Source organism: Bactrocera dorsalis, chromosome 4 (genome assembly GCF_023373825.1).
Source record: "Bactrocera dorsalis isolate Fly_Bdor chromosome 4, ASM2337382v1, whole genome shotgun sequence".
Classification (NCBI taxonomy): domain Eukaryota; kingdom Metazoa; phylum Arthropoda; class Insecta; order Diptera; family Tephritidae; genus Bactrocera; species Bactrocera dorsalis.
This window is the reverse complement of record NC_064306.1, coordinates 13,040,853-13,053,886: the sequence shown is the minus strand read 5'-3', so window position 1 is coordinate 13,053,886 and position 13,034 is coordinate 13,040,853. Positions and strand designations below refer to the sequence as shown.

Genomic DNA, 13,034 nt, shown 5'->3' with positions numbered 1-13,034 from the left:
CGGTTACCTAGGTTATCTAAACTCGACTAGCATAGCAACGGCGTCAAAAGCTGTATTAAGCTGCAGTTAGTGTCTAATACTATCTAAAAACAGCTATGGTAGTGCTGTTGTACCGACAGAAAAATACGGGCTGTATATTTAGCCATGCTTGGTCGGATAAAGAAACTGTGTATTTCCGATAGCGTGGATCCGACCATCATTGAAACGCAGTCGAAAGCTTTAATAAGCTTATAAAAAGCTTTTACCAGATAGCTTTCTTAAAATCATAGTTAATCATAACCAAATGGTATCAACTCGAGCTTTCCTGGATTTATTATGCAGTTTCGCTTAAAATGTTTTTTTTTCTCAGCTGCGCTCAAAATATATAACAACGGTAACGATAAGAGAAAATAATATAACACCTCAGCAACTGGTGAGCTGCTTGAAGACAAGAAAACTAAAGCAAACACAACAATTAAATACATAATTACAATTTAATAAATAAATAATGTAGTTACTACAAGGCATATGAAAAATGCCATTTACCTTTTGGTTCGAAGCTTTCACGCCTGCTGCCAATTACGCCCAGCGGCAGTGGCACTCTTCGATTTTCACACAGCAACAAAGCTTTGCTTAGCTTAATTTTCCTGCTTTAAAACAACATTTCCGTAACATAAACATGAGCAAGTCACCACCGACTACTGCGTATGCCGAGCGGCGCTCCGTTCTGGCCGCACTTCAGCTGGTACTCGTTTCAACCTCGACCAGACATCATTAATGTTAATTAACCAAATAAGCAACTTGTTGCCCTACTTAAGCGTGCGTACAGCAGCCACCAGTCAGTCAGTCAGCCAGCCGAGTGCGCATTATATAAAAGCCAACATTTCCACTTGCTTTCCCGAGCGAGCGTGAACAAAAAAAGTTCAAGCCTTACAAGTTATACAATGACGCTGATGGACCGTGGCTGGAGTTTGTAGCGGTGGAGTGGGGGCGGTAAGCCACCCTCATAACATGAAAGCGCTTTGTGGCTTTGTGCGAAGAGTGAAACCCTTGTGGCATGCACGACCTACCCCGACCCCTTTTCGTTACGAAGTACAACAGCAGCCTTTGTATTGTGCTATTTTTTACATTTTTCAACATTAATTAGACAAAAGCGGCGCATTTTTTTTTGTTCCACAGGCACAATGTTCAACATAAAGTTGTTTAGTATTAATTCATTTTTTTTTTCACTTTACATGCACAAAGTTGTCAAGCTAACCTATTTAAGTGCCCATGTCAACTCGGTTATTGAGCTAGGCATAGAGTTGGCCAATTGGCTGTATACAACAACCACTACTGTGGCGCGTTACTTGGGCACACTAATTAAATCGAGTTTTTAAATTGTTTATGAGGAGAGAGAATGTTAGAGAAAGAAAAGGATGGAGAATGGGTGTAGAGAGATAGAGGAAATATAAACATTTCACAAGAAATAATACTATGTTTGTATATAAAGGTAAAATTGTATTTTAAAGCTGAAACTCTGCACAAAAATAAAAATCTTGGAATGGAATATATATTTTCTCAGAATAAGCTTTAGCAGACGAGACGCCTCAACTACACTAAACCAAATAGTTTTTATAGTACATATGTAAATATCTCATAGAGACGTGAAACATAAGACTTTTCTGAGATTTTTCAGAGTAGATTCGAAGCAGAACATAAATATAAATAATATAAAGCTCAAAAGCTCTTTCGGCTATATTTTTTTTATGTTCTTTCAGACGTCATAGAACTTTCGAATGATTTTTAATATTACATTCGAAACCGAATATGAATCAGTTATAAAAAGCTCAAAAGCTCGTTGAATCATCTTTTTATTAAAATTTTTCTTTGTTCTTTGTTACAATTTTTCACATTTACTTCGAAGTAATTCATAAATGCAAAAGGTTAAAAGCTCAAAAGCTCACACTTTTTATTAAATTTGTTCTCGACTAGAAATGAGATTTCAGCTTGAAACCGAAGCCACATAGACCTATTATTCAAACAATTAGCCCCACACAGAGTAACATATATATTGCAACAAGTTTTCTATCTAGACATATAAAAGCTCTTTTAAAGCTTTAATACTTTAGTACGACGAACTGTTTAAAATCTGTTTACTGCATTCAACTTGATCTTAAAAACTCTAAGCCTTTGAGATTTTTCATTTTCAAGTCATGAAATGATCTGCTTGCTGTTCCCTTTCGCCTTCTTTCATGTTATTTTGTTCACAAAAAAGGCTCTGACCGTTCCGATTGCATTGATCAAGAAAACATACCTGCTGTAATTATTACTATAAAAATTCAAAGCTTTTGACTCAACTAGCAAATACGGAAGAACATTGATTTTGAGCGTCTTTAAGTCACTCTTTTAGTATTATATAAAACGAATTTTATAACAATGCTTCCTGTATTCAAATTATTCTTGTAAAGACCAGGACTTCGACACCATTGGACTTTAAAATCATCGATAGTGCTACTATATATGTACAGCCTTGGCCAAAAGTATTAGGCACCCCACTAATTACTGAATTTTTTGTTTTAACAAGTGAAGTAATGTAGTTTTATTAGTAAAAGAGTGAAAATACAATGAATTAGTGATAATAACATTAATATTTAGTAGGTCCACCTTTCGATTTAATAACGGCAGCAATTCTCTTAGGCATGCTGCGTACAAGCTTTGCACATTCGTCCGCACTTATAGCGTACCACTCGTTAATTAAGGCATTCTTTAAGGTAGTTTTTGATGTTACACTGTGTTCCTTAATCTTGCGTTTTAAAATAGCCCACATGTGCTCAATGGGATTAAGATCTGGAGACTGTGCAGGCCAATCTAACAAAACAATGTTGTTATCTTCAAACCAACGCATCGTAGTCGCTGATTTGTGACAAGGAGCATTGTCTTGCTGAAATTGAACCCCGTCTAAATTAGTATCGCCGAAAATGCGCGTTAACGAAGGCAGTAAAACAGCTTCTAATACATTTATGTACTTTTGACTGTCCATGCGACCCTCGCAAACGAACATTTCGCCGACACCATCAGCAGCCATGCAGCCCCAGATCATAATACTGCCTCCTCCATGCTTAACAGTGGGTACCACGCAATCTGGATGATATTCTTCCCCAACCCGTCGCCTCACGAACGTCGCACCAGGTGTTCCAAATATTTATAGAAAAGAAAAAATAATGTTTTCATAAGATTTGTATTATGTCTTCAAAATTGCTCTAGGGTAAGAAGCTATGGCTGTTAATTCTTTAAGACGATCTAAACTAAGCTTACCTCGAAGTTTGATTCATCAGACCACAGAACATTCGACCAATCTTCTTCCGTGAAATGTTGGTATCGGCGAGCCCATTCCAAACGATTTTTCCTATTCTTTTCTGAGAGCCACGGCTTCTTTCGGGCTTTACATCCTTTTAAACCTGCTTCCAGAAGTCTTCTTCTAGCTGTTCGAGCACTAACTGGTTTACTAAATTCATCCGAAAGGACAGCTGCAAGGGCAGAAGAAGATTTTTTGCGATCCTTGAGAGACTCGCGTATAAGTATTCGGTCTTCTCGTTTACTGGTTAGACGCTTTCTTCCACTTTTTGATTTATTATTGTGGGATTTCGTCTCCACAAATCGTCTGATAGCACATTGGACCGCGCACCGCGAACATCCCACCAAATTGGCAATCTCAACCTGAGACTTACCTTCTTCACTTAAAACTTGAATTCTAACTCTATCGTCGTAACTAATTTCACTTTTTTTAGGCATTTCGGTAAATATGAACTGTTTTTGTAAGATTGGTAACTTTTCACTAAATGTAATTTACACTTTCACTTTCAAATTTTAAATGCGAAAATATTTTATGAATTTCTTAAAAATGACAATTTTTAGTTTTAGCTTACCCAGAGTGCTATGACTTTTAATATTACACAATTTATTCGTTTAATCAACAGTTAAACACCCATGTAAGACATTTACAAAAAGAAGTGGTAACTTTGATAGCCACATTTGAGAATACTTGTATTTTAATGGGGTGCCTAATACTTTTGGCCAAGGCTGTATATATAATATAAATTTGACAATACATGCCTAAAAGAATAATGAAATAAATCAAAAGATTCTTATAAAAAGCTCGAAACTTAAAGCTCAATTATAAAATATAAATTAAATGAAAAACAAAAAACTCATTACAAAAGCTCGAAGCTTAAAGCTCATTTACGAAATAGAAATTAAAAATAAAAAGATCGTTACGAAAAGATCGAAAAAGCTTATAGTTGAGTTAGGAAAGCTTAATTAAGGTTTAAGCTTTGAGAATTCTTTACCAACTTCTTCCATTCAGTCAATCGGAAGGTATGAGTATATCAACATAGAACTATTTTTTTCAAATTTTTCTTACACATTATACACCACAACGGTTGGAAATTTTTAAAAGCTCACATTTTCACTCTATTCTCTACTAAAATTATATTTATGCAATATGTTGTAATTTAAATTTTTATTAATGCGATTTTGCTATTATAATGTGTATATGTTATGAATACCCATTATATTTTATGGTTTTTAACACCAAGGAAATACTATGTAAATACGTAAGTAAGTTTCATGAAAGCTTTTACAGCTTTTCTTCTTTGTTGCTTCAAAACAAATCATTGAAAATTCCACACATAATCTTTTGTAAAATATTTTCATTATTTGTAATTCTCTTACAAGTCTACATGTATATATACATACTATATACACTATAAAGTATAGCATTAGAATGTAAAGCACTGAAAGCACGCATCTTGCCCACAAAGCTTCCATTAAAACGAGTCATGTGTAAGATTTTTATGCCAACAAATTGCAAAATTCAATTTGCCTCGTCGTGCATTGTCGTTGATTATTGTGTTAGAAAATATTAATCCCTTCTGCTGGCATTTATGTATATTTATGCTTGCATGTCCATGGCCTGTGTGCTGCCCCTAATATCACATGAGTTGTTGGCTGTAGAAATTGCTCAAAAGGTGCTCGAACACATTGTTAGGCGCTCAAGTGTAAAAACTTTTGTAAACTAGAGGAATTACGATGCTTGAGGAATTTATTTTGATGTTTTCATATTTTTATTCAATAAATAAAATTGTATAAATTGTTGTAGGAAAGCAAGCACATCAAGGCTACAAAATATTTCTATTTCTTATAATAGAAACTTTTGTTTGAAGTTTGAAAAAGCAGACCGATTTAATTGAATATACTATTTCTTTAAATGCGATATTTAACTGATGGATCAATACAGAATTAAACAATATATATTTTCACATTTCAATAAATATAAGGCGTTATGATTAACTGAATAAAATTATTGGAATAGTCAAAAGATTTTGGTAAATATATATTTAGAAATAAAATTTAGCTCTAAAAACTTGCTTACATTTACCTCTCTAACTAAAATTGCTGAAATAATATATTTGCAGTATGACTACTGCTACCTTAGCAGAAGCCACTTATGAAAACTACTAAAGTGGTCCGGGAGTCTAAGGCTAAGATTTATGGAAGGCTCCTTACAGAAAACTCCGCTTCCAACCTTTCCTAGTAACTACAACCTATTAGTAAAAAAGCTCACCAGCGACCAGCGGAATGCTAGCAGAGAAAAATGCTCCAAAAGTAGTCTCTGCGAGGCAAATATCCAAGTTGTAGGAGGAGAGAATTTCGGCGTGCTCTTGTTCGAACCTCTTCATATGCGCCTTCCCTTAGCCTTAAGGCTCACTTCGGAGCAATGCAACCTCCTTGGGTGCTATGTGTAAAATCACATATTGTTTGTTGTAATCCGCAGTACACCAGTGGTGTTTATGAGAGCTGCTGTTTGACAAGTTCAAGCTTCTTAGCAATTGTAGCATTTTCGAGCGCCTTCCGCCAGTCGTATACCCCATACAACATTATTGGCTTGACTACGGTTTCGTAGAGCCAAAACATCACTTATGGAAGGAGTGCACACTTTTTCTCTAAACAGCAAAGTATAGCAGAGTATTTTTATTGGATGCACAGTGTAATATTATTCTACGAGTTTGATGATTTGATAAGCCCCAAAACAAATGGAAGTTTGAACACTTCAGCCAACTGCAATAAGGTTGAAAATCTATAGATATATTTTTTATGAGTATTTAGAATTGGCGACCCTGAATGAATAAAAACCTAATAAAATTGGATGTTTGCATCACTTAGAAATATCTTTTCAAATTTTTAAAGTTTTAAGATGTTATTTCATGTTAGAACAAGGCCCTGGTCGACAATACCGCTCCTGAGCGACTTCCAGCTGCTTTTGACTCAGAGTAGAATGCAAAAGATAGTTCAGCATTCTTGCCTTTAGGATAGTTCATTTTGTCGCAATCGGAGGGATTCTTACTAAGTATATATTATCCAATAGGCAATCACCTGGTAAGGTTAAAAGTTGTCAAAGTTGTATGAAGGAAAGTGAGGTGGAAGCATCCAGTACTGAGAACGTCATTTTCATTGTCCAGCTTTTGCAAAACTTAGTTTGAAACAACTCGGCAGTCTTAGCTTCGGCAAACCAGTAGAGAGGCTCAACGATCTTTGTCGATTTGTAAGGATCTTGTGATATATTACATAGGATTTTTAGGTAACACGTGAGGTCCCTGTTGAGATCAACTTCCCAACCTAACCTATCGTTGATTATTGTATTCTTGAATACCGAAACGATAAACCGACATATTTTATAAATATGTATATGCTATAGTCGTTTTCGATTCGCCATTGTTTAGCTCATCATGTTTGAGTTCTGCTCTCATATCCAGTTGAATCCAATACAAGAGAGTTTTTGGATATATCATTGAAGGCATATAACTGTCTCTTACCCTGTTTCTTTTCGATTATGCCAATTTTTACGATTTGTGCCAGTTGTATGTTTATTTTGCCATTTTCCAAGGTATAGTGACTTACTAAACGAGCAACTTGCATGCCATAAAATTGATTATTCAAACTAAGTAATCAAGGAGATGGAGTGTATTAAATGCCACAATTAAATTAGATAAATCGCAGCTGAAACAGAATTAAGCGAGTGACGGCGTTTAATGAACTGTAGACATGCAAAAGTCATGTGATGGTAGATAGCACCAGAAGAAGACGAGAAGTGCCGTAGAGAATTAATCAGTGAAGCTTTAAGCTGCAGAGGGTAAAGCCAATATCTTCAATTGTTGAATGTTTGGAGTAATTATGTAATTGAAGGCAATGTGCTCTGGAATTAGTTTTAGTAAATTAAATGTAAGTTCCATACAGGTATCTAATATAATCGGAAATGGTAAATTGTCAAATATATTGGAAAAAAATTATTTAATTTTTGGCTATATGCTTTGTCAGTATCAATTAATCCGACTGCATATGTAACTTTATACCAAAAAGTAATCAAAAACCAAGTTCAACACACTTTCATAATCTCTTTAATACCTGAAAATCGTTTTAGCATCGCCTTCCGGCCACAAAAATCTACTAACTTTACGCTGTAACGCCTTACTAATCAACAAATCTGCTTTGTCTCATTTGCAGGACCTCCGACTCCAGCACACAGTTGACCACATCGGCCGTGCCGCCAGCAACAACACAGAATCAATTAAAGTCCACAACGGCTATAGCGGCCGCAGCAGCAACAGGCAATGCCGCACACAACAACAATAATAATAGCAACAACAACAACTGCAATAGCAATAACACAGCCGGTAATCGACGTCTGCCATTCTGTGGTTTAGATTCCATTAAAGGAAGTGACAGTAATGGCATGGGCGATGGTGTTGTTGGTGGTGCCACCAATTTATGCTTCGATTTGCATGGTAGCAACAGCGGCGGCATTAACACCAGCAATCGGCACACTGGCGCTGGACTCGGCGGCACACACGATGGCGTGCAACATCATGATAACATATCAGAGCAATTTCACTCGCTGGATGCGGCAGATAGCAGCTGCTGTGGCGATGAACAGTTCGAGGATGATATGCAGGCCTTGTTGCCGAAATGCAAGCGTTACTCGGGAGATGAACTCAGTCAGGTGAGTTTGAGTGATTTTATTTAGCAGTGATGCAATGGGTGGTATATAAATATTTGTAATAAAGACGTTGGCTTCAGCACTAAACTGCTCGCTAAATTTAAGTGACAGAGAAAGCGCAAGAAAAGAGTTGAATTCAGTGTAGCAGAGTTTGTGTATAGCTCAGTGAAGAGGTATAGCCTCTCAGTGTTCAATTTCTATTTGTTTGGTAATTTATACCAGTTTTTTGCTCTATTCGATGCTCTTCAAAACTAGTCGTATTGATTATTCATTATTTTCAATGCAAAAATTTGCATAAATTTATATGATGAAAGTGTTTTCGCACATATATAATTTAATCGTGTTCTATTCGCCACTTTAATGCAAGATAATTACAAGTGCCGCTCTCTAGTCGAAAAATTTATATTCGAGAACAACAACACAATTAATTGCATAAGTTTAAAGCACGAGGGTTTGCATGAAACTCAGTCAAGTGCATGCCTCTACTTTTGATGTAAGTTTGAGCGAGTTATACCAGTTACTACAAGTATGGCTACACTAAGGGCAACATCAAAATTATTTATTGATTTATACCAGTTTCTTCTTTAAAGTTTTGCCACTCTAAAGTATTTTTTTGTTTTTTATTTTTAATTTTTATGCCAGTTTTAGTGGCTTGTACCAGTTTTTTTGATTTTAGACCGAATTTTTAATATTTTATACCAGTTGATTTTTCGATTCATTATTCTTTGAAGTTTGTATATATTACAGCAAAGTGCTAGTTATATAGTCTCCAATTTGTATGCCAGTTTTAGTGATTTATGCTAGTTGGTTTTTTTATTTCGATAGTCTTTGAAACTTGCGCATAGGTTTGCGCATGGTTTTCACATCAAAATTATTTATTGATTTATACCAGTTTCTTCTTTAAAGTTTTGATACTCTAAAGTATGGTTTGTTTTTTATTTTAAATTTTTATCCTAGTTTTAGTGCCTTATACCAGTTTTTTGATTTTAGACCAAATTTTTAATATTTTATACTAGTTGACATTTTATATATATATTTGTTTATGCCAGTTTCATTAAATTATACCAGTTATTTGTTCTTTTCGCTTAAGTTTTAGTGATTTATACCAGTTGGATTTTCGACTCGTTATACTTTTAAAATTCTGTTTAGCTTAGTGTTAGTGCTTGTAATTTTATCGCCATGTCCTTCTGTTTGTTTTAGTGAGTTATACCAGTTATTTTTTCGTTTCACATCTCCACAAAATTTGTCGTATTGTCGACAGCGTACTTAGCATATAGCTTATATGCGTTCAGCATTGATTTTAGCTACATTTCATTGTTTTAAATGCAAATACGCTGAGCTCCAAGATCTATTTATGCAACAAAATGTCTCTGCAGTCCGGCTATTTGGCCATGTCCTTTGGCGGTCCTTTGAGCAATGCAAATTTCAAGGTAAATGCGCTTTTCTGCACTTAAACAGCTTACTTACTTTGCTTAAATAAAAGCTATTTACTGCAATGCATACAATTTTCAATTTCTTGTTTGCGCATTTCATTTTCATAATGGCAGATTTGCTTCCTTTTTTCGTCCATCTTGCGTTTACAAACGTCTATACCCAAAAGCACTACATTCATTTCCACATTTAGTCTGCTTATTTGCATAGAATTTAAATAAGCTGCTAGCGTACTCAGCGCTGCCACTACAGCAGCAGAGCCAATGTGTTATCCGGCAAGGACACGCGCGCTTTGCCGTTGTCCACTCAGCTGACAACACGCTTGGGACTCACTTTCGCTTTGATTTGTGCTTCGAATACGATTGCCAGTGGAGATTTTAGTTATTTTTGTTGGCGCAGAGCTATGCTTCGTTGATTTGTTTGTACTTTACAAGAAAACGGCAAAAAGGATTTCCCGCTTAGATGTGTATAGTTGCTCAGCAGATTTATTAATAATTCATTATTTTTGTTTGCATTGATTTGCCAACGTTTTTTCTTTAATTTTCTGGGATTGGAAGCACTTGAGCAAATCGATTTTCTATTTTCTAGCAATGATTTTCATATTCACCGCTTTTTATTGCAATGCCCAAAGGGATCTGAATTCACGCATACATATACATAATCGTAAATATGTAAATACATATACACACATATGTATTTCTGTCCTTTCTAATCTCGTATCTGCTTTGTGTGTATTTCAATTTCGCATCGAACTCAGCTGCTACCTTGAAAATTGTCAGCGTCGCATTCTCATATTTATTTAAGTAAATAAATTTATGGTTTTCATTTCAAAGCGCCCCCTTTGCTTACAAGTCGTCTTCGCTTTATAATTGTCTGTTTTTCCACAAACAAATGCACACACACATACACACAAAGGCTCTTTGAAATGAACTTCCAGCTTACCCCATAGTATTTAGTTGTCTATTTGCCATAGCTTTTGGGTAATTGCGCAATGCAAATATATTAAAGACGAGCAAATAACACACACACACATACACACGTAAATGCAAACATAGTTGCAAACATTTTCATGTTGTATTTTTAAATAAACACAGCAAATGATACTGCCAATGAATCTGTGTAAATACAAAATCTGAAAGTTGTTGCTGTTTTCTTTAGGCGGAGAGCAATAAATCGTCTGCTGCGCCGGCCGAGGTAAATGCGGATGCTTCAAATTGTATGTAACTATGTACATATATTAAAATTCAATAAAAAACAATAAATAACTTTTACTTCAGTTGCTCTGAAGATTGGTGTTGATACTTCAGTTTGTATGACAGCTGTATACATATGTATGTGGTATAGTGATTAGATCTGAGCCATATCTTCGGACGTTTTACCGTTTTTTTAAGAAGCAAGTATTGCGAAATTTGGTAGATATATCTTCTAACATAAAAAAAAATCCATACAAAGAATGAATTTTGATCGTCAGTTTGTATGACAGCTATATGTTTCAGTGATTCGATCTGAACAATTTTTTCGAAGATTATAGCGATCGCTTAAGCAATAAACCTTGCCAAATTTCGGGCAAATATTTCGTCGAGAAAAAGTTTTCCATACAGGAACAGGATTTTGATCTACCAGTTTGTATGACAGCTATATGTTATAGTGATGCCATCGGTTTCGGGAAAATATCTCGTCAAATAAAAAAGTTTTCCATAAGCAGGTCAGTTTGTATGACAGTGGTCGGATCCTAACAATTCCTTATACATAAATAAATGAAATTATCTAATTATTATATATTTAAAGTTTACACATTTAATTTTTCATTCTTCTTTTCTTTGAATTTTTTTTGAGTCTGGCAACCACTGTGTCAGAAATTGAGCTATCTCAGTCTCTGATATGTTGCTGAAATACATAACATTAGCTCCCGCCCAGGCTGTACACGTTTCTATCACTGCAAATCGCAGATTCCATTACGTTACTCCCACAAATTGAAATATTTACCCTCAAGCAAGCTGAAAGAACTCAAAGCTTCTACAAGAAAGCAGCCGAATCCCCTACTAACATCTGCAAAGTGACTAACGCTAAGCTGCAATACGCAGCTCCGCTTCTTTTCAATTTCTCTAAATGCAAATAAATAAGCAACAATAACAACAACTTCAGCAGCCAGCAAAGGCAAAGTCATAACAGCGCTGATTATCATAAAAGCCGTCGAATCTACCATTCATACACAGGCGTGCAACTCAGCCGGCTCACGTGTACCTTGTGAGCTTTGAAGATTTATAGCATGCTCTTAGGCGCTTTGCAATTTAAATAGTACCGTTAAAGTAAGTTTAGTGCAAAGGTGTTTTGAAAATCGTTTTGTAGGTTAAATGCGTGCATTAAGTGCCATAAATCCCGCGCTGCTTAAAGGAAATTAATGGTTTCGAATTTAAAGCAAAGTTTATTCCCGAAATGGCGGCTATATACACAGAGGAAAGGTTAAAGTAGAAAGTAGAACGTACTCGTAGATGAGTGTTGATATCATGAGTTAATAAACATAAATAATAGAAAGAAACGTACATATTCGAGGCAAAAAGCAGCGAAAAATTAGCTATGGTGAATTATGTTGGAAAAGTAATATCAAATCACTCACAGCTCAACTTTGCTTTCTGCTTTTTTCTTTGAGAATTTTAATTCTGATATTATTCTGCTCATTTAATTGAACTCTTAAAATTTAAAGGAATCAAAAACTTTTTTAAATGCATCAAATATTTTTTTCACCACACTTGAAAGTTAACTGTCAGTACATTTTAAGTTTAATATTGATTAACGTAACTTTTTCTTAATTTTTTAATATTAAATTCAAGTTTAAAAATAAGAACTTTTGCAATGAAACCCCTTATGAACTCACCATATATCTCTCTCGCCACACTTGAACGTTATCTGTGAATTTATTTCAACATCGAAATTCATTAGTTTAATTTTTCTCTTAAAAGCAATGTATTTATCTCCGAAAATTCAAAATTTTATCGTAAAAAAACTCTGCAATTCCAATTAACGACTTTTTCACCACACTTGTGTACTATCTGTCAATTTCTTTGATCCTTGATTAATAAGTTCTTTTTTTTTAATAATATGCATATACATAAAGCGAAGAAGAAATCAACGGAAAATTAGCTATGGTGAATATTGTTGGAAAAGGTCTTGCGAATGACTCACAGTTCAACTATAAACCTAGCTTTTGTAGCTTAAATGTTAACACTATTTTTCCTCTTTAATCAAGCTCTCAAACTTTAATTTTAACTCAAAAAAAAATCTTTACAAATTCACCAAATGTTTTTTCTCACCACACTTTAACGTTAGCTGTGAGTTTATTTCAACATTAATATTAATTAATGTAACTTTTTCCTAATTATATTGTGTTTAACTCTGAAATTTTGAAGAAAAAAATCTTTTTTAAATGCACTTAATGACTTTTTCACCACACTTGAGTACTATATGTCACACTAGTTGACCATTGTCGGTCGTACATGTAATTTTTTAATAAAAATATATACTTTAATTCTCACGTTGTTTTAATTTTTATAATTAAAAAGTTTATAAACTATTTATTTCACCACACTTT

General features: G+C 34.7%; 1 protein-coding gene across 8 annotated transcripts in view; it reads left to right on the top strand.

Annotated features, from left to right (window-relative positions):
* LOC105234232 (protein sprint) overlaps window positions 1-13,034 on the top strand; it is a 538,584-nt gene that overhangs the window by 418,020 nt on the left and 107,530 nt on the right. For all 8 annotated transcript variants that reach the window (XM_049456740.1, XM_049456741.1, XM_049456746.1 and 5 more), the window contains one exon: window positions 7,522-8,017. In XM_049456740.1, coding sequence (XP_049312697.1) covers window positions 7,522-8,017 — 496 coding nt within the window. The remainder of the gene's footprint in view (window positions 1-7,521; window positions 8,018-13,034) is intronic.